Raw genomic sequence first — 19688 nt, 5'->3', positions numbered from 1 at the left:
AGGAAGCATGGACTTGGGCATCTGTTTGCTGTGCACAACATCACCTGTGGTGCTGTGCCTTCCCTGGGGCACTCTCCCCACTGCCCTCAGGGTAAAGGACTTGCTCTCCTGAAGAGCCACCATTGTCACCACTGGCCCTTTGCTTCCCCAGGAGCCAGACTACGGAGCCCTTTACGAGGGACGCCATCCCGGGTTCTATGTGGAAGCCAACCCCATGCCCACGTTCAAGGTACGTGCTTACTGCTTGTCATGAAACAGCCTGCAGGGCCTACGGGTTAGGCAAGTGTTCAGCTTTATTTTTCTGCGTGCTTTTGCACGCTCATTTTTATACCAGACACACTCTAGGCTTCAGCTTCCCAGGCCGGGCTGCCTCTTCTGAACTCTCCAAGCTAAACCCCTCAGTGGCTCCAGGCCAAAGGAAGGCACCTGTGTGGGGCCATATCAGATTTGTGACCTCTGGTTTGGCATAAATGGAGGCCTTGCTTTGTTCTGTGAGGGTCACTAGGGTCTGGCAGCCTCTGGCAGCAGGGTTGGATGCTGCCTGCACACAAGGTGCCTTACAGCACCCCCTGCAAACATGTCTGTGGTGGGAGGTGATCTCTCATCCCATGGGCTCGTTGTCCCTGTGTCCATCCACTGCCTGGCCTCATGAGAAGTTGTAGTTGCCCCCTCCCTGGCAGTGTTCAAGGCCAGTTTGAATGGGACTTTGAGCAGTCTGGTGGGAGGTGTCCCTGCCCATGGCAAGGGTTGGAGTTGGATGACCTTTAAGGTGCCTTCCAGCCCAAACCATTGTGATTCTATGGGACCTCTCTTCATTGCAGTGCGCAGTCAAAGCCCTGTTTGACTACAAGGCACAGCGGGAGGACGAGCTCACCTTCACCAAAAATGCCATCATCCAGAATGTGGAGAAACAGGAAGGAGGCTGGTGAGTTGGTCCTGAGCCACCTTTTTCCCTTGGGGACACAGTCAAACCTTGGGGTCACCATCCATACAAAGTTGTGTCCGTTTGGGGATTGCCCACACACCAAAGCCTCATGAACCCTAAAAGCAGATGATGGAGGAGCTGCCTGTTCCCCGTGACCCCCGCTCGGGATGCTCTGGGATGCTGTGGCGGGTGCTGATGCTGCCCCTTCCCTCACTTCCAGGTGGAGAGGAGATTATGGTGGCAAGAAGCAGCTGTGGTTCCCTTCCAACTATGTAGAAGAAATTACCAGTCCCAGTAGCCTGGAACCAGAGCGGGAGGTGAGCCTGGAGGGATGGTGGGGAGGAGTGTGTGTGTGCAGCCCCCTGCCCAGCACCATGACCAGCACCATCCTGTGCTTCCTTCCTGGCAGCAGCTGGATGAGAACAGCCCCCTGGGAGACCTGCTTGGAGGTGTCCTGGATGTGCCCTCCTGCCAAATCGGTGAGTGCCAGGGAGGGATGGGGACTGGGGGTGGTACAGCCCCGTTGCATGATGTTTGCGGGTCTTCTGAGCCGAAGGGTTTCGGTCTCCAGTTGTCTCTAGGTGTCTCTGTGCCTGCTGCAGGTGAGCACCACTCCATGGTGTGTTCTTGCCATGCAGTGACACACCCCGCTGCTGCTCCCAACACAGAGGATGCCTCAGGATTTGAGGCTCAGGCAAGTCCCTGCAGCCTGTGTACAGCATGCCTTGAGCCTGTGGGGCGCAGCTGCCCCATGGACAAGGGAGCTAAGACTGATTTTGTAGGTTCCTTTGTAAGGATTTGTCTTCCCTTGCACACATGGGGTCCGACCCCTCTGTCAGGCTGCTCCAGGCTCTGGGGCTCCTGGCACTGGCTGCACTGGGTCCAGTCTCCAGCTCCCTGCTGTCCCTCTGCTCCCCAGAGCCCACAGGATGTTGTGATCCAGGTGGCTTTCATCACCTGGGCACTTCAGGGCACAGGGTGAGGAAGATGTGGGAATGGGAGGAAGATGGCATTACAAAGGCCTCAAGAGGCTTCCCAGCCCCCTCAGAATGTACTCTCCATCCTTACCTCTGGCTTCCTGGGCTTCATCTGTTGCCTCCAATGACCAGACATGGGAGCTTCTTTTAGCTGATTTGTCTCTGGGCAGCCATGAGAGTCCCTCAATGTCTGTCCCCTCTCCGGGGTGAAGAACTTGGCTCAGCATCTGCCTGTGACCTTGCGCTCTTCTCCCTCTCCCCACACAGCCATCCGCCCCGAGGGGAAGAACAACCGCCTCTTCGTCTTCTCCATTAGCATGGCCTCGGCATCGCGCCTGTCCCTCGACGTGGCAGCTGACACGCACGAGGACCTGCTGGACTGGGTGAAGAAGATCCGGGAGGCAGCACAGACAGCCGACGCACGGGTAAGTCTGGAGAGCCCTTGGCATTGGGGGTGTCCAAGGGCTCTCCCCATGGGTGCTCCTGCGGTGACCCCCGCGCAGACCCAGCAGACCTGCTGGTGGTGGCCACATCAGACCAGCGCTGCCATTGACCACAGCTGAGCTGGGTTATCCAATGCCACTGCTCCCACCGCTCCCTGACACCTCTTTTTCCTTCTTTTGGCAGCTGTCTGAAGGGAAGATGATGGAGAGGAGGAAGAAGATTGCCTTGGAGCTTTCGGAGCTGGTTGTCTATTGCCGACCGGTGCCCTTTGATGAAGAAAGTGAGCATCTGCTGGTCTGGTGTCCACCACAGGCAGTCACCGTGGTGTGACAGACCCCACGGTGTGCCCTGGGGTGCTGCTTTGGCTAGAGTTTAGCAGAACGCAGGTGCCCAAAGCAACTGGGAACTAGTTCACGTTGGAGTTCTGGGAATGTCCTTCTCCAGAGGGTGGAAGTTCCCTTATCCCTCTGTTGCTGGGATCTGTCACCATCCAGAGCAGCTGCCAGGGGAGTGGGGCTGGGGGACATCGTGCCTCGTCACCAAGAGTGGTTTTAATGCTTTTAGCCATTGGTTTTCGACACCCAGCAAACTTCCATTCTGACAGGGTCTGCACGGTCTGATGGTGGCCAGGGGAGGAGAGGACAGTGTTAGGAAGGGACCTGGGGTGGTTCAAGTGTCTGGAAGGGGAATGTTCTCCTGGCTTATGCTTTGCTGTCTCCTCCCAGAGATCGGCACAGAGAGAGCCTGTTACCGAGATATGTCCTCATTCCCCGAGACAAAGGCAGAGAAGTACGTCAACAAGATCAAAGGCAAGAAGTTCCTGCAGTACAACCGCCTGCAGCTCTCCCGCATCTACCCCAAGGGCCAGCGCCTCGACTCCTCCAACTACGACCCCCTGCCCATGTGGATCTGTGGCAGCCAGCTGGTAGCGCTCAACTTCCAGACTCCAGGTGAGAGCAGCAGGCAGGGATGGTGGGCAGGCTCCTGGGATACCCTGTGCCTTTCCCATGCACCACTGCTAACCCGGTCCTGGCAGATGGGGGGTCTAGGAGGGACTCTGGTCCAAGGAGGGGCTCTAAAGGAAGCAGGACCCAGTGTTCATGTCCAGGCATGTGGTTGCCCCAGGGAAAATGTGCTCCAGAAGCCTGGACTGACCTGGGCTGAGCCAGGAGGTTGTGGTGCCACAAGGACACAAGGAAATGGAGACAAAGCAAGGAGTTCCCCCTTGGTCCCTTTGTGAACTCAAGCATCTTGCAGGGTGATTTGGCAAACGCTAGAGCCAGCACAAGGAAAGCTGAAAGGAGAGGGAGGAAAATAAGGAGGTCACCCATGGAGCACAGGGTAGTTGGGTAGAACGTGCGTGAGAAAATCAGCCCGTGGCCCCGGCACGTGCATGGGCGCACGAGGCATTGCCAAGGGATGGGCCACTTCTCCTTGCAAAGGGCTTCGTGTGAGCCACCAATAACCCGGGTGACCTGGCCTGTGGAAAGGGCACAGGGTCTCCTCCCTCCATCTCCTGCCTATGCTCTCCAGACAAGCCCATGCAGATGAACCAGGCCTTGTTCATGTCCAGCGGGCAATGTGGGTACGTCTTGCAGCCGACCAACATGCGGGATGACATCTTCGACCCCTTTGACAAGAGCACACTGCGGGGGGTTGAGCCGCTCTCCATCTCCATTGAGGTTAGTACCTCCTCCCAGCATGGGAAGAAGATGGGGTCGCATCCAGGCAGTTATACTGACTTTGGGGTGATATGATGGTTTTTCTGGCTTCCTGGCCTCTGTCTGCAGCTGCTTCTCACCAAACCCCTCAGCTCCTGCCTAAGAGCTGTCCTGCAGCACATAGAGAGCCTTTGCTGAAGGGGGCGACCCATGGGTGCTGCTGAGGGAAGCACCACCAACCTTCCCGGGTGCCTGGAGAGAAGCAGCAGGAGCATCCCTGGGTGCCCCCCTCCAACCTCTCCCACTCAGGTCCCCATGCCGGCAGGTGGCATCCACGAGCTGTGGAGGTGGTGACATCCCTGTCCCCAGAGCTTGGCCGGGACTGCCTGAGCACATGGTGGCTCCCATGTGTAACACAGGAGCTGTGCCTTGTCCCCTCCTTGTCACTCAGCTGCTCTGGGCTGTGTCCATGTCCCCCTGCTCATGGCCCTTCTTGGGAAGATGCTCAGGGTCGAAGCAGACTTTTCAGCCTGTTTCTGTGTTGTGCTGCTGGTGATGACAGGAGGGGATGCTACTGGTGGGGGGTGCTGGGGGATGGACTGCAGATGCTCCTTGAGTTTTTTTATTCCCGACTGCAGCACTGAGACTGGACCATTCCTGTGTCAGCTCATGGAGCTGCACAGCAGAGGTGCTGCAGGGGCATGGGACTGCTCACCAGACCCAGCTCCTGGAGGGATAGGGAGGCTGTGTCTGTGGCACACCAGATGGCTCTTGCGTTTGGATCAACGGCTGTCCCACTAGCCTGTTCAGGCTTCCCTAGTGGTCATGGAGCCAAGCTGTGGTTGGCAGTGCCCTTTGCAAGTCCCTTCAGCTCCAGCAGACCTTGGGGAGGAGACAGTGCAGATCCTGCCTTTCAGTGCTCTGACAACACACAGTAACTGCAGCTCCTCTGTTTTGGAGTGATCCACCTAAGAGAGCCACAGCCCTGCTCAGGGAGGACACCCCATCATGTCCCATCTACACGATTGACTCCATATCCACCACCTCCCTAAAAATCCCTGGGACCATTTCCCTTGCACCATCTATTTTCCAAACTCTTCCTCCATCTCGGGATGCAGCTGCATTCAGTCACCAGGTCTCAAGAGTCACTGTGCCATAGCCTGTCACAGTCTCCTTTTAAGAGATGGGCTCAGCCTTTTGTCCTCTGGCAAAACTGCCCGATGTCCCCACCAAAGCCAGCTTTCAGGGATGAAGAAGCTGTCTCAAGCCCAGCATGACTCAAAGCACATGATCCAGCTTTGGCAGCACGTCCTTCCCCTGCAACAGCAGCATGCCGACAGCACGCTGGAACGACATATGGCCACTGGCAAGAGGGAGCTGGGATTTCTTTCTCCTGCAAGGAAGCTCAGTGTCATTTGAGTTGAGCACAGACTGTGCCCCAAACAGGAGGCAGAGCAGCAGTGGAGAGCAGCTCCTTTTCATCCTCAAGCCAAGGCAGGAGGGCTGAGAAGTTCGGAAGGGGGTGTCCAGTATAGCTTTGCAGGTAGGGGAAGGTGCCAGCTCCAGCTCGGCAGGCTGGAGGAGGGATGCTGTGGTCCTAGACCTGGCCGTGCAGGGGCAGACAGGAACCTGGGGCAGTTCAGCTGCCTTTTTTTATGGCTTCCAAGTCACATCAGTGATGGGTAACGGTGATTTATTTGGAAAGAAAATATCTTGGTATGCAAACACTTTTTTTTTTTTTTTCCTTTGCTCCCATCTCTTACCAAGTCTCTCCTGCTCTCTGCCCAGGTCCTGGGGGCCCGGCACCTTCCCAAAAATGGACGAGGAATCGTTTGTCCCTTTGTGGAGGTGGAGGTATCTGGGGCCGAGTATGACAATGCCAAGCAGAAAACTGAGATTGTGGGTGAGTGGAGTAGGGATGGGAAGGGGAGGGGGGCACCACCATGCCTGACCGTGGTGTGAACCATGGGCACTGCAGCAAAGCCCAGCCCTGGGGTGGGGGCTGCCCCCGATCTGCCCATGGGCTCAGCATCAGCCACAGGGGGCAGTGGGGGCCACAGGGCTTGGTAGGGGCTGCCTGTTGATGGTGGTGTTTTGTGACTAGCGGACAACGGCCTGAACCCTCTCTGGACCCCGAAGCAGTGCCACTTTCAGGTCAGCAACCCTGACTTTGCCTTTCTCCGCTTCGTGGTGTACGAGGAGGACATGTTCAGTGACGAGAACTTCCTGGCTCAGGCCACCTTCCTGGTTAAAGGCTTGAAGACAGGTAAAATGCTCGGGGAAGTGGGGAGTGGGGGTGTCAGGGTGGTCCTTACAACTTTGTTAATTGCATCATTAGCCGGGGAGATGCTGAGTTTCATGGGAGGATGCTGTCAGGCCCCAGGGTGGCCCAGTCCCTCCTGTCCCCATGGCAGGTCCCATCCCCAGCCAGGTGAAGGAAGAAGAAGAACCCATTTGCTAACAACCCTTAGGGCCAACTGCTGCCTAAGGGGAGCTGGCGGGGAGTTGGAGAAGACTCCTGTGAGTTGTGTGCCAGGGAACCAGCATGTCACTGCCTGTGCCATGAGTGACGCCAGGGCTGTCTCTGCCATAGGTTTCCGAGCTGTACCCCTGAAGAACAACTACAGCGAGAACCTGGAGCTGGCGTCTCTGCTCGTCAAGATTGACATTTTCCCTAGCAAGGTGAGGCTGGGTCACGCACCAGAAGGTGACTGCGAGTGGGCTGAGGAGCAAGGGCAGTGAGCCTGCCTGGTGGTGCACACTGTCCTGCCCCGCTTGTCCCCACAGGCACATGGCTCTGTGTCACCACTGGGTCAGTGCCAGGTCTGAGTGTCCAGATCTGCTCTGTACTGATGTATGAAGGAATGGTGGGGAGGCAAGCGCTGGGCTTGCCCCCTGCAACGAGCTGGGGCGTTTCAGGCAAGGTTGTGCCTGGGCTGTGTTTGACTTGACTTGCCTGGAAATCCCTTCAGCAGAAGCTGAAGGAGGCAGACCTGCTCCATCCTAGTCCTCATCTGCACTCTGGGGAAGTTACAGCTCAGTATCACTAAGCCTGGCTGGCCCGGGGCTGTCTGTGCTGGCATAAGCAGAGAGCAGGGCTCCTTCAGAGACAGATGTGTCTTTTATTTCTTCATTTAAAATTATGTTGGAAGGAGCCAGAAATGTTCATTAAAGACAGAGCAGCTGCACTTTGGAGACCCCACGAGCCCTGCACACACTGTGTGGCAGCTTGCAGGGCAGCAGGGCCTAGCACCAGGACTGCCTGTGGTAAAAGACATACACTTTGAAATCCCAAGCCCCTTACTATATATTTTTTTTCCTAATCCAAGCAGGAGAATGGTGAAATAAACCTCTTCAGTGCTTCAGCCCTCCGGGAACGAGCAGGGGATGCTTCCAGTCAGCTGCTGGCAAGCAGAGGCAGAGAGGGGTCCTTCGAGTCGCGGTACCAGCAGCCCTTCGAGGACTTCCGAGTGTCGCAGGAGCAGCTGACTGACCACTTTGAGAGCCGGGAGCGAAGGTATGCCAGGGCTCTTTGAGCTTTTCCCAACATGAGCCCACCCACAGCATTTCATCTCCTTGGTGCAGACTGATAAACACAGCCTCCCCTAACCCAGAGCAGAGCTACAGCCTTGTTTGCTGCCTGGAAACCCTACATTTCAGCATCAAAGTTGTGCCAGTCCTTGGGGGAGTCACTGTTTTGGTGCCTGTGTGACACGGAGCTGCCACCCTGCAGCCGGTGGCACTTTCTTCTGGTGTGGGGAACATACTGAGCCCCTGCTTTCCTATTGTGGGGTGGATTTTGACATGGGAGCATTACCTTTGGTGAGTCTGAGCCGCGTCCCCCTCTCTGCCCCCATGCAGGATACTGCGGAGGACCCGGATCAACGGGGACAACCGGCTGTAGCCCATCTCGGCGGGGCGAAAGCACCTCCAGTGCTTGTGAATCTCACAGCACGCTGTGAACTGGTTTCTATGGAAACGGCACTGCTATGGCCTACTTTCAGGCAGCTTTTCCAGTTTCTCTGCTGAAGGGTGTTCGAGTGGAGAACTAAAAAAATAAAGGAAGAAAAAAAAAAAGAAACCCCTGACCAACCCCAGACACCGACCAACCTTCACCACCAACCCCTTAACGAAGCGCACGGGCGCGTACAGCCTGCCAACCGCCGAGGTGAGAGACAAAACTGTCTATAATCGCAAGGAAAGAGACCCAAAAAAACCCAACTCCACCCAGCCAGCCCTCTGCCGTCGCTGCTCTGCCTGTACTCCCGGACATCCTGCGCCACTGCCAGAGGCCCTCTGCAGCCACCCTTTGCTGTATCCGTTCCTGGTGTGTGGGGCTGAGGGGGCTGATGTGACCAAGGCAGCACCCACCTCTGTCCTGGCGGCATTGCCCATATAGCCACTGCCGATGGGTCCAGTAGTGAAACTCTACGTTTACAAGGCCACTCTAGCTTTAAATGACAATAAAAGTGTCAGTATTACCTGCATGGTGGCTCAGGTGTCTGACGGTTTGCTCCTGCACTGCAGCCATGGCTGGTGCTGCATGGAGGGGCTGAGGTGCAGCCCTGCCTGGGGAGGCTGCGCTTCTCTCTCCTTTCTCCTGCTTTTAAGGAGTTTGCAGCTACTGGGGGGAAAACAACCCGGGGCAGCCCCAGGTTTAATGCTGGTCACTAAAAAGTGTAAAACAAGGGTGTGTGCTACAGCTGACCATGCTTTTCTGAACAAGGCTGGGGATAAGCAGTGACTCCTGGCTGCCGGAGGGCTCCTAATGCCACTGCTGGGTCACTCACTTGTGACCTTACCCCATGAGTACATTGCTTTTAAAACAAATGGGAGGGTTGTGACTGCGCATTCCCTGCTCCTGGACAAGCAAACATTCCCCTACCTGGGGCAGTTCTTGCTGTCACCCGACGTTATCACCAGGCATCCCCTGGGCTTCCCAAAACCCACGTGCAATCACCACTCGACTCACGTTCATCTTTTACGCTCTTTATTTAGGAACAACCAAAAATGTCTGGTTTCATTTCAACAAACTGTACAAGCAAGCTCTTCCCCTTGCCCGCCCTCACATCCACATATACAAAAGGAAGGGAAACTTGCCGTTCACTTCTCAGAAGTGGCATTTGTTGCTACAGGGAGTTCTTGCCCTTGGAACAAGAGCAGGTAAAGTCCATAGCAGGTACAAGCTACCCTAGCCCTAGTAATAGCCACATCCCACAATCACAGGCAGCTTCACTGTTTTTTAATTTTCTCTTTAAAACCTTTACCAAAAGTAAAAACTATTTCCTGTCTCACACGATTGCCAAGGTGACCATCTAAAATTGTGGTCTTAAAAAAAACACAATAATTACCCCACTGGAACCCCCCACGCCTCCCCGGTACAAAGACGGTTTACACAGCAGAGCCCTTGCTCTGCTCCCTAGCTGCACGGTCACCCTTATGAAAGGTCCCGTTGCAGCTACAATTACATTTTCCTTTGGATAAATCCAAGCAAAAAAAATTCCAGGTCATTCAGCACCAGCATGATTTCTAAATAACAATAATTAAAAAAAAAAAAAAGAGACCCCCATTAGGCTGACTTTGTGGTCTGCTGAGAAACAAAGTGATCAACACGCTGTTCCCAAAGTCTCTCTTTTAGTGCAATGTTAGTATGTGCAAGGGGAATCACAGCCACGTACCCATATCACCACCAGGAGCCAGATGGGGCAGAGAGAAAGTGCAATTTTAGCAAGAAGTTTTCTATGCCATGGATTCCTAGCCCAACCTTCACTAGCACCAGTAAGCAAGAGTCCTCCTAACATTACTCTCCATCAGTAAGGGAAAAAGGGGCTTTACCTGTGCCATCAAAATACGGCCAACATCAGCTGTCAGAGCACTCTTTAGTAGAATGGGAAATACCAAGAAAACAAACTAACAAAAAAAAATCACCGCTCAGGTAACAGAGCTCCCTTGCTCTGCTTTAAAGTTTTGCAATGCCAATCCAGCATTCCTGGCAGGGACCTCTGCCAGTAAAACAGAGAGCAGAAACTAAACCTGGGGAGGGAAAAAAATACAGGTTGCAAGTGTCTCATCTCCCCTTCCATTTGTAGTAGTGTCTAATCTTACCCTGCTGGTTTTGTGACCAACTAATAAATGATAACTGAGGTTACTGCAGTGAGCTGAATCACATCAGGCCACCGATTGATTTGAAAAGAGCAAAGCAAAAATTATCTGGGCAGCAGGAGAGAGAAGTTTACAAGCATTTTAAATAATATCAAATTAACAGGAAGGTGCATCATGTTAACTTTTGTAATTTGTGCCTAAGTGCTGCAAATCATTTTTCACTTCTGATTCCCAGTGACCCAGCTCCAAACACCCTTCTGGACAGGTTCCCTCTGTAACATCTCTGAGAAAGAGGCTGCAGGAGAGACAGAGTACAATACATCTACCCGTGACCAAAAATTGGCGCATTTCTTTAAAAAAAAAAAATACACAAAAACCTAAGTGGAAAAACCAGCCTTCCACATCCCTCTGTTCCTCCTGGAGAGGGGACATCTAGCAGAATTAAGCAAGCAGGTATCTTGCAGCACCAGTGTCTGCACAAGCACTGCCCAGGCAGGTCACAGTTTTGCTTTCAGCTGTGGGCTCACCACAGGGTTTCTCATCACTGCCAGCAGCTACGGCTTTTGCTGATGGCTGCTCATGGTGACCAATGCAGGCCCTGGCAGGGAGGGACATGCACTGAATACCTGCGGCTGGAGCTCTGCAATGCCATGCATCGAGGCAAGGACCTGTGTCTGTTCCTCCCGCCGTGGCGGGGGCCTGATGTGCAGCAGCACTCAGCTCTCTGGCAAGTGGAAATAGGAGCCTGTAAATCCTGGTTTGTTTAGTGTTTTGCTAAAAGAAAATTAAAAAGAATAATTTCCAGGATGGTAATGAGGGAGCCGAAAAATAAGCTACCCAAATGAAACATGGAGCCATGTCTAGAAATCTCATGGCAGGGCCTGAGATTTAAAGTAACTCTAAAGTAACTGTAAAGTAACTGCTCCTTGCATCAGGAGAAGCAGCAGCCCTTTACATGAGTGATCCAGGTACGGCACAAATCAGGGTTTTGGATTATTAAGGAATTGGATTGTGCCCTTAATCTGAGCAGCCTGAGAAGTAAGTAACGAGATTCACATGGATTAAAAATGATGGCTACTACTGTGCCTGGCAAGCCCAAGCTCACACACAGCGGATGGAGGTTAATAATTTCCCTTCCTTACTGATGCTGGCTACACCACCTCTGTCTTACACCCCTCTTTTCAAGTCAAGATAGCCATCTGTGATTAGACAATGATGATAAATATTCACACACTGTAGAACTGCGGTGACGCTTCCTCTTAACACCACAAGAGCTGCTGCTGGCACTGTCAAGCCACCTCTCAATTTTTCCTTTCAGTTTCAGACACAAACACATTTCTAATGTCCTGCACCAAAACCTGAGTCTGTTTGGAGATGACACCTGCTTCTCCTCAGCTTCAAAAATGATGGGGTAAGGAAACAGAGGACCACAGAGCTAAACCTTCAAAAATATTCAGCTTATACCTTTATGGATGTTTCAAGTAAACTAAAAAAAAATACGCAGATAACAAGGAATGTAGGAGTTAGAAAGGGAACTCAATTACTTTTTGATGTTTTTGTCTCTAAATCTTACCCTCCCCAAGCAATGGGGCCTGCCAGCCTCGTCGCCGTGTCCAAGGGGAGTCTGCATGGAATCACTTTTTAAAATTCCTCCGACCCAAAAGAAAGCAAACTCCTGCTGTGCTTGTATGAATGCATGGAGACAAAGCTCAAAAACCTCAGCAGCTTCCAACCCTCAAGGCTGGTTTTTCTGTGTACACCGGGAAATTCTCCCTCTAACTCGCAAGACTTCTCTTTTCAATTTTTCTGGAAAACTGGCTGAATACAATCCAAGTGCAAAAACTTTCAGCTAGTGCATGGAAAAATGCAGTTCATACCGTAGTCCTTCAGCATTTCTGTAGATGGAGCGGGGATCACTCTTCCAATGAGCCATAGGCCTTTAAGTGTACACCAAAAATCCCACAGAAAATCACCTTGAATGGGCAAACTACACTTCCAACATATATATATAGCAAGTAGTTAGTAAAAGTGTACATTTTTAATGTACCTCTTAATGCAATAAAGAATCAATGGCATATCTGAACTGTATATATGTGTACTTAAATAAACCTGCATGTACATAGACACTAGCGAATAAATGACCTACCTGTATTTGTTCTCTGAAGGTAACACCGCACATACACTCATACTCCCGGGCTGCACAACTCCCAGATCTGTGGACCCCCCCTTGGGACATTTTGGGGTGCAGAGGATTGCACCCCTGACAGTGAACTCCCGGGGCTCTGGCTGTCTTCACAGTGCCGCCACGCCTGCGCTCCCAGGGTTGAGCAAGGGGGCCTCTTGAAGAAGGGACAAGGAAAGAATTGGAAAAGGAAAGGCAATTAAAGGTAGAAATCAGACACCATCTTTGGAAGAGGTTCTGAAAGAGTTTTCTTTTTAAACCAGATTTTTTTTGCCAATCTCTGGATCCGATCCTTTGGGGCTTGCTACCCACCCTTCTAATAAATATCATTTACCACCAACAATAAAGTCTCCCACATTAAAAAGCTCTCACTAAATAAAAACCCTCTACTGAAAAAGCTTGGCTGAGTTAGCTTGGCAAAAATAAGGAGCTATGACTACTCTCCATAAATACATCAGCAGATAAACGCCAAAAAACATTTAAGTTAAAGGACAATGTTGGCTCCAAAACAAACCAGGGATGAATCAGCCATGAATTAATTCAAACTAGAAATTTAAATAAAGTTTCTAACCATTCAAAGGCAGTGAAGTTCTCCTTCCAAGAGCAAAAGTGAAGGCAAGACATGGGACCAATTTTGAGCTGGGATTTGATTAGTTTGTGACAGAATGGTCTGACACAGCATCTGGCTGGACTATTCAGCTCAGGAGTTTCGCTTCTAGACTTTGTTTTCTATTAGAAAAGAATATTTTAAAAAAATCTTCAAGTAGTTGCATCACACAGCAACCACCCAAGACAACACGGGCACATTAAAAATGTACAGGTACCGGGAAACAAGAAGGTTAACTGGGAAATTTATTTTTCTGTTTTGCCAGAACTACTGCAGATGGACTGGAAAAAAAAGGGAGGAAAAAAAAAGAAAATAAAAGACTGGAGCAGACACTTGAAGCTACCAGTGCTGCTTCAGAAGGATCTGTCATTTAGGGCTGCAAGAAGGAAACTTCCTGACTGCAGAAGAGCTACTGCCTCGCCGATCCCTTGGAGACAACAATGACTTGAACCACTCACAGCAACACTGAGTTTTCTCTGCATTTGTTCTGTGAAGAACAGCTTGTTCTTGCTGAACAATGAAAAGGATTCCAGGTCAGGATGGAAAAATTATTATGTGCTCGTTCTCGGTGATTAAAGGGAGACTTGGAGATTTAATAGCCTGCTACAGCCAGTCCCCAGGAGCACAGGGGAAAATATTCTAGCCAGCAAGGGACAAATGACACCAAACTCCATCTCCTGGGTTGGCTGGGCCTGGGAACCTGCGACATATTGAAGGGTATGCAATGCTAAATCTAACCTCATCCTTAGGGATGAAAATTTCACTCAATTCCCACTGGACTTTAATGCAAGACTGGCAGTTTTCTTCTCAGGTACCTTTCCTTTCCTAACACACACATATACTCTCGTGTGCTCACAAAGCCCTTCATCGCCAGGGCTTAAGGACTAGAAAGGGCAGAGAGAATATATGCAGCCATGCCAACCTTTAGAGAACAAACATCTTAATGGACAGATGAAAAAAAAAAAGAAAGAAGTACTGTGCCATGATAGTCCATATCTAAGCAATGACCTTGTTTACGCAATGTCTGAGACTCGTTATGCTTGTATAGGCAGCTGTAGGCATCGGTATATGAATATGAAATCTGAAAGTCTGTCCACTGAAAAGCAAACAAGAGCATCTTATTCCTGGGTGCGAGCTGAGCCCCCGCCAGCTCTCAGCCATCTCCTCAGCTGGGCCACAGAGAGCTCTGCACTAAGTGCCCAGTTTTTGCACGTGCGCTCTCTCGTGTGCTGCACTCAAAGGTCTCATTTATGGCAGTGCTTTATCACCACGTCCTGCTCCTGAGGTTTGGATCAGGCTGGCCCATGGATTTCTTAAAGACAAAAATTTCTTCTCAATGGTAAGAGTAGATCCTCCAGGGCTCGTGGTTTGACTTCAGTCTGTTTCTGAAAGAAAACAGAAGTGTAAGGGATGCTCTGGATCACCACAGGGGCCTGAAACCCAGGTGGAGTGCTGGGTGGGAAGGAAGGGGTGCAGGAGTGCCTTGGGATGGGCAAAACTGGGAGCCATGATAGAGTCAGCTGCAGAGGTAAGCCAGCGCCACTCAGAGGGGCCAGGAAACCCAAAATCCTCACAGGAGTGGAGCTGGGCTTTGGCCCCGCAGCAGTCCAAAGCTGTGCACCCTCACCAAACACCTCCTGCCTCTGTGCCACAAGGTGTGATGGGATTACCTCGCTCCAGGTGGCATAAAGCCATGCTCAGAGGGTGCCAGCAGGGGCACAGCCATTGCCCTGGGATGGGCACAAAAGCTGGTCCACCACCCTTCCCCAAACCGCTCCCACTGCAACACCTCCACAGCAAAGTGCACGGGGCAGCGCCCATCCAGGCCTCTCAGCTGCAAGAGGGGCAGGGCCCCATTCAAACTCACGCTCCATCTCCTCCACATTACACAGAGGAGGGAAGCAATGAATTTTAGTGGATTTTTTTTTTTTACTTATTTGTTTTTAAAGGCCTGCAGCCATGGCAGAAGTGTGTGGGAGGCTCCAAAGCAAGGCAGTGGGGCTGGGGAAGATCTCAGCTGCCCAGCTGCATCAAGGGGCTGCATGCGTGGAGCAGGAGAGGGGCTGCACAGCCCGTGGCAGGACAGAGCCAGCACTCGGCCATCCCCATCTGCTGGGAACGCTGCCAGGGAGGAAACAGCCCCCAGCTGCATTTCTGAAGAGCCCACGGAGGGCTTGGAAACCACCTCTTGTCTCCTCCACATGTGTGCGCATACACACACAGGCCTTTCAAGCATGCGTCCTGGAGGAGCAGCTATAAACAACAGTCCTCCATATCCTCTCCCTCTTGCAGCCTCCATCTTCACCATCCATGTCTTGCCTTGTGCCAAACAAGGATACTCACATCTGGAGAGCTGGCAGCAGAAGAGGGAAGGGAGGAAATCTTGTCTGTGCAGGCAGGCAGGGTTTAGGTCTGCTGCCGGAGGCCAGGGGAGGCATGGAAGGAGCCAGTGGCAAAGGATAGAGCAGCCATACTTTCTTCCCAAATATCCATCCCCTTCGTAAATAAACCCAAGGGCCACCTTCCCCCAGGACAGGGGTAAAGGGACCAGACACTAAAACCACTGGTTTTACTCAGGCTTAAAATAAAGCCAGAATTTGGCTTCAGAGTGGAGTCAGCATCCAGTGACCAAGGCAGACAGGGTGGGCAGGCAACAGCACTTGCAGCATCTTGCTGGACCCTCCTCATCCTCCTTCCCTGACCCCAGGGAGTTTCCTCACCACTTCAGCAGTTAGGTCTCAAACAGCAAGACTGGACACTAAACCCTCTCCTAAAGCCTCAGTTTCCCAAATGGCAAACGCTCAGTGCCCCATGTTCGCCCAAACCCTCCCAAGGCAGAGGCCTTACCAAGCCGTGCGGCCAGCGGTGGGCCAGGGGCATCAGGGGTCCCGGCGTTGCCTTCCTGGCTGCCCGGTTCCCACGACTCGCTGCTCTCTGACACCTCCGAGCCAGCCTCGCACGGCCCTTTCCGGCTTCCCGCTGTCTCGCCGGCCTCCTCGGGAATGGTGCCCCTGCTCTCCTCCTCCGCCTTCATCGCGAACCACACCTTGAGCTGCTGGGTGCTGAGGTGGGAGCGCTCGCAGAGGCCAGGCAGGTCCTCCTCCTGCAGCCCCTTGTGCTTCTCATAGTAGTCCTCCAGCACCTCCTGGCTGGCGGGGCTGACCTCCATCAGCCCCGGGGGGAAGACCCCCCGCCTGTAGTTCTCATACCACTTCAACTGCCCGTTCTTGTAGCCGTACCGGCTGTGCAACTCCCCGTTCTTGTAGCCGTACCGGCTGTCCCCAAACCAGCGAATGACCTCGGCCCGTGGCAGACCCGTCTGGGACACGATGGCATCGTACTCCTGGTTTGTGGGCCGCTGGGTCTGCACAAACATTTGCTTCAGCAGATGCCGCTGCTGGGCCGTTTTTTTAAAGTTCAGTTTGGCTTTTGGAGGGGCGGGTGGCCAGCTGGAGCTCCCGTCCCCTTTCTCATTTGCACCGGGTCCCAGTAACTCACCTTTGCCGTTGGACTCGGTCACTCGGAGGTTTTTCAGGTTGATTTTGATGGGACTCACCTTCCGTTCAGAGCTTGTGTTGTTGCCAGAGGCATCAACTGAGCCATTTTCACTCGCAGCCCTCAGCTCATCCGAGGAGTCCTCCCCTTCCCCACCGCCATTTTCTGCCTCTTCCTCCTCCTGCCGAGCCGCCTCCTCCACCTTCTTATTTTCCTCCGCCACCTTCTTCTTCCTCCTCTCCGAGAACCAGCTATCGATCTCCCTCCGAGTCATCTTCGTCTCCCCCCTCAGGCGGTTCACCTCTTCTTCCGCAGGAAGGGGATTCTGGGCAAAGCTGCTCTCCAGGGCCTTCAGCTGCTCTGGCGCCCGCTCTTTGTACTTGGTTGGCGTAAAGTCAGGCGCCTGATGCCATGACTGCCGTCGCGGTGGGTGGTGAGGGGCCGGCATGGCTGGCGGGGCGGCTCAGCTCCTCTCGGTGGGACGTCAAAGGTTATTTCGGGCAAGGAATCGAGAGCGCTGTCTCCAGGGAAGGCGGCCCGGCCACTTCTCACATTCCTGTAGTGGTACCTCCGATCGCTGAACCATTTTCGAATCTCCTTGGTGGTCAGGCCAGTGATTTTTGTCAGCCGCTCGACTTCAGCCTGGCCAGGGAACTGGTTTCTGCAGAAGCTGCCTTTCAAGGCCGAGAGCTGCTCATGGGACTTCTTGGTTTTGTACATGTTGGGATCCAGAAAGGTCTGCGAGGAGATGGTCGGGCAGGCGGTGAGCAGCGACTGGCCGCTGTTGACCACCTTCACCCCTGACGTGTTGCTGGAGCTCACCGTGCCATGCTGCGCTGCCGGCTGTGGCTTGGGGACAGAAGTCACCGCCAAGGTGAAGGAGGAGCTGGTGCCTTTCAATCCATTTGCCATGATGGGCTGTGTGACCAGCAGCCCCCCCGTCCCCTCGGGCTGCCCCACCACGTGGCCTGGTAAAGTCGCCTGAATAAGATGGGGGACGTTCCCGGGATTTGCAACCAGCGGCGTGTTCAAAACTGTAATGGTGGGTTGTGGCACAGACTGAATAACGGTGTTGAACATCTTCTTCCTGGCATCTTCAATCTCCTCCGGTGACCAGCTGATGCCCTGCTTCAACCTCTGGGCAGTGAACCAGATCTTCAGCTGCTCTTCTGGATACTTTGTCACCACAGTCAAGTAGCAGAGCTCAGCTTTTGTGGGGTAGGGGAACTTGTGGAAAGAGTTTTTGAGGAAGCTGTTGGAGTCCATGGCTGCGTTGTACGTTGGAATGCTGCTCAGGGGGATCATCACCTTGGGAAGGGACTTGGACGTAGGTAGCTGCTGATGTAACGGGGGTTGCTGCTGCAGAGACACAAGCTGTGCAACACCCGCCTGCAGAACAGGCACATTCCCTATGATGGAGCCATTCACTATATGAGATGATTTTGTTGAACTTGCTGTGGGCTGGCTGACTGGCACAGACTCGTTCGGGAATGAATGCTCTCCGTCTTTCACCTCCGACTCACTGCCCAACTGACTTGACACATTCTCCTTCAGCGTGTGGATTTTTTTGGCCTCAGGTTTACCTTTCATTATCTTCATGATGGGGGTTTTGGTAATGATAATTTCAGACTGGCTGTCCACCCCTTCTTCCGGGACCTCTCCCGGAAGGTCGTGGCTGCTGGCAGCCTCACAGAGACTTTGCTCCACAGTTGTACAATTGTCCTGCTTAGCCACCCTCCAGATGAAGGTCGTTTTGCCGGCGTGTGCCTCTGCATTGTGGTGCAAGAGCCCTTCATGGCTATTTGCCAGAAAGCTGCACACAACACATGCAAACGCAGGGTCTTTGCTAAAGTCTAAGTGCTCAGAGTCCAAGTGCCCAAAGAACTGATGAACGTCTTGAGATCCAAAGTCACAAGACTTGCAGATATAAGTGTCACTGTCAGCAATGCCGCGGTGCCCGTTAGACAATGCTCCGTTACTACTGTTACTGGCACCAGCATCACTGGCTGCTGGCCCTTCCGCAGGAGCATCTTGTTGCGTTCCTTCACAATCACCTTCTACAGCGTTCAGTTCAGTCTCCTGAAGCACCAGTGTTTTTACTGGTATCATGCAGGGAGTTGTGGATTTTCTTTTGCTAGCCATCACTACAATTGATCCAGATGATTATTTTCCTTTCATTTGAATTAAATTCAAATTTTAAAAAGCGCTATTGCAAGTGCTCTGTGGTCTAGATTCCAGCAAATTCATGATGTTCCAAGGAGTTGTTGTCAAATGTTGACAAATGTTCATATTTGCCACTGAACCTGAGGACAAGGAGAGGGAGGAGGAGTTAGTTCCCTTGGCATTAGACAAAGCACAATTGTTGTGGTATTTAACCGTTTCACTCAATAAATTATTTTCAGTCTCTTTCACTGGAAAAATTTAAGTTAACCAAGGATTTACTGTATTTTCACACATACAACCTGTGAAGTACCTGTTTAAAAACAAACACACAAACATGCCTCTTTTACAGACTGCTTGAAATTCTCATTTGAGGAGGATAACCACCAAAATTTCCCCTCACCCTGCCCTACCAAGACCCATCGCTGTTGTTTCAGCAGTAAGAGCGGTGTCTGGGCTCCCTGGGCACCCGGGCCCCCAGCTCAGTAGCACACAGGAGGCGATACCAGGCAGGGTCACCCTGGGAAAGCCGTCTGCTTTCCATTAGAAAAACCTGACGAAAAATCCAACACATTCCTCACAGAATAATTCAGTTTCTTCAAAAATCAGCATTTTCCAGCCATGCTGTCGGGAAGTTTCTGGGCAGCTCAAAGCACCATGCCCGTGCCAAAGGCCTCTACCTGCAGAGATGCCTGGAGCTCTGCTGCAGGGAGCAAGGAGGCTGCAGCTGGGTCCATGTATTTATGTATTTTAGCCACCTCCCCTCTCCCTCTCGCTCTCTCCTTGCATGTCTCTTTTTTTTCCCCCCCCCCCCCCCCCCCCCCGGCCAGCCTGAAAAGCATTTGTGAGGTTCCCTCCCACACTTTGTTGCTGTTTTAATACCATCTCATGAGTCTTTGTCTGGAGCTGCAGGAGAAGGTAAGGCCCCACAACTCAAGGGCAGCATTGCACACATGTTCCTGGCTCTCAGCCTTCCCCTCCCATCACCGTCGCAGCTTTTGGCATTCACACAACTCAGTGCACTGAGGGCACTTCCTAAGAAACTGTAATTTCTTTGCAACATAAACCAGATTTGCTGGGCTTGGGGGGACCAGAGATCTGTCACTTTAAAAAAAAAAAGAATAAAAAGAGAAAA

General features: G+C 52.4%; 2 protein-coding genes across 2 annotated transcripts in view; one reads left to right on the top strand and one right to left on the bottom strand.

Moving 5' to 3' along the window:
• LOC104547382 (1-phosphatidylinositol 4,5-bisphosphate phosphodiesterase gamma-1) overlaps positions 1 to 8085 on the top strand; it is a gene marked incomplete at its 5' end in the record, with an annotated part of 23489 nt that extends 15404 nt beyond the window's left edge. The window contains 13 exons of the mRNA XM_010193037.1: positions 152 to 229; positions 822 to 925; positions 1146 to 1242; positions 1335 to 1404; positions 2170 to 2327; positions 2530 to 2626; positions 3072 to 3296; positions 3880 to 4028; positions 5796 to 5910; positions 6112 to 6273; positions 6601 to 6689; positions 7337 to 7524; positions 7869 to 8085. Of these exons, the coding sequence (XP_010191339.1) occupies positions 152 to 229; positions 822 to 925; positions 1146 to 1242; positions 1335 to 1404; positions 2170 to 2327; positions 2530 to 2626; positions 3072 to 3296; positions 3880 to 4028; positions 5796 to 5910; positions 6112 to 6273; positions 6601 to 6689; positions 7337 to 7524; positions 7869 to 7911 (1575 nt within the window). The remainder of the gene's footprint in view (positions 1 to 151; positions 230 to 821; positions 926 to 1145; positions 1243 to 1334; positions 1405 to 2169; positions 2328 to 2529; positions 2627 to 3071; positions 3297 to 3879; positions 4029 to 5795; positions 5911 to 6111; positions 6274 to 6600; positions 6690 to 7336; positions 7525 to 7868) is intronic.
• Positions 8008 to 18535, bottom strand: LOC104547381 (zinc fingers and homeoboxes protein 3-like). Its single transcript, XM_010193036.1, is given in 4 exon segments — positions 8008 to 8055; positions 8118 to 8188; positions 15746 to 16855; positions 16858 to 18535. Coding segments are annotated over 4 exon segments (2907 nt in total).
• Between the last annotated feature and the right edge of the window lie 1153 nt (positions 18536 to 19688).

The sequence above is a fragment of the Mesitornis unicolor genome, unplaced genomic scaffold, assembly GCF_000695765.1.
Source record: "Mesitornis unicolor isolate BGI_N332 unplaced genomic scaffold, ASM69576v1 scaffold34359, whole genome shotgun sequence".
Taxonomy (NCBI): Eukaryota; Metazoa; Chordata; class Aves; order Mesitornithiformes; family Mesitornithidae; genus Mesitornis; species Mesitornis unicolor.
The sequence above is the reverse complement of the archived record's forward strand: the minus strand, read 5'-3'. Positions and strand labels throughout refer to the sequence as shown.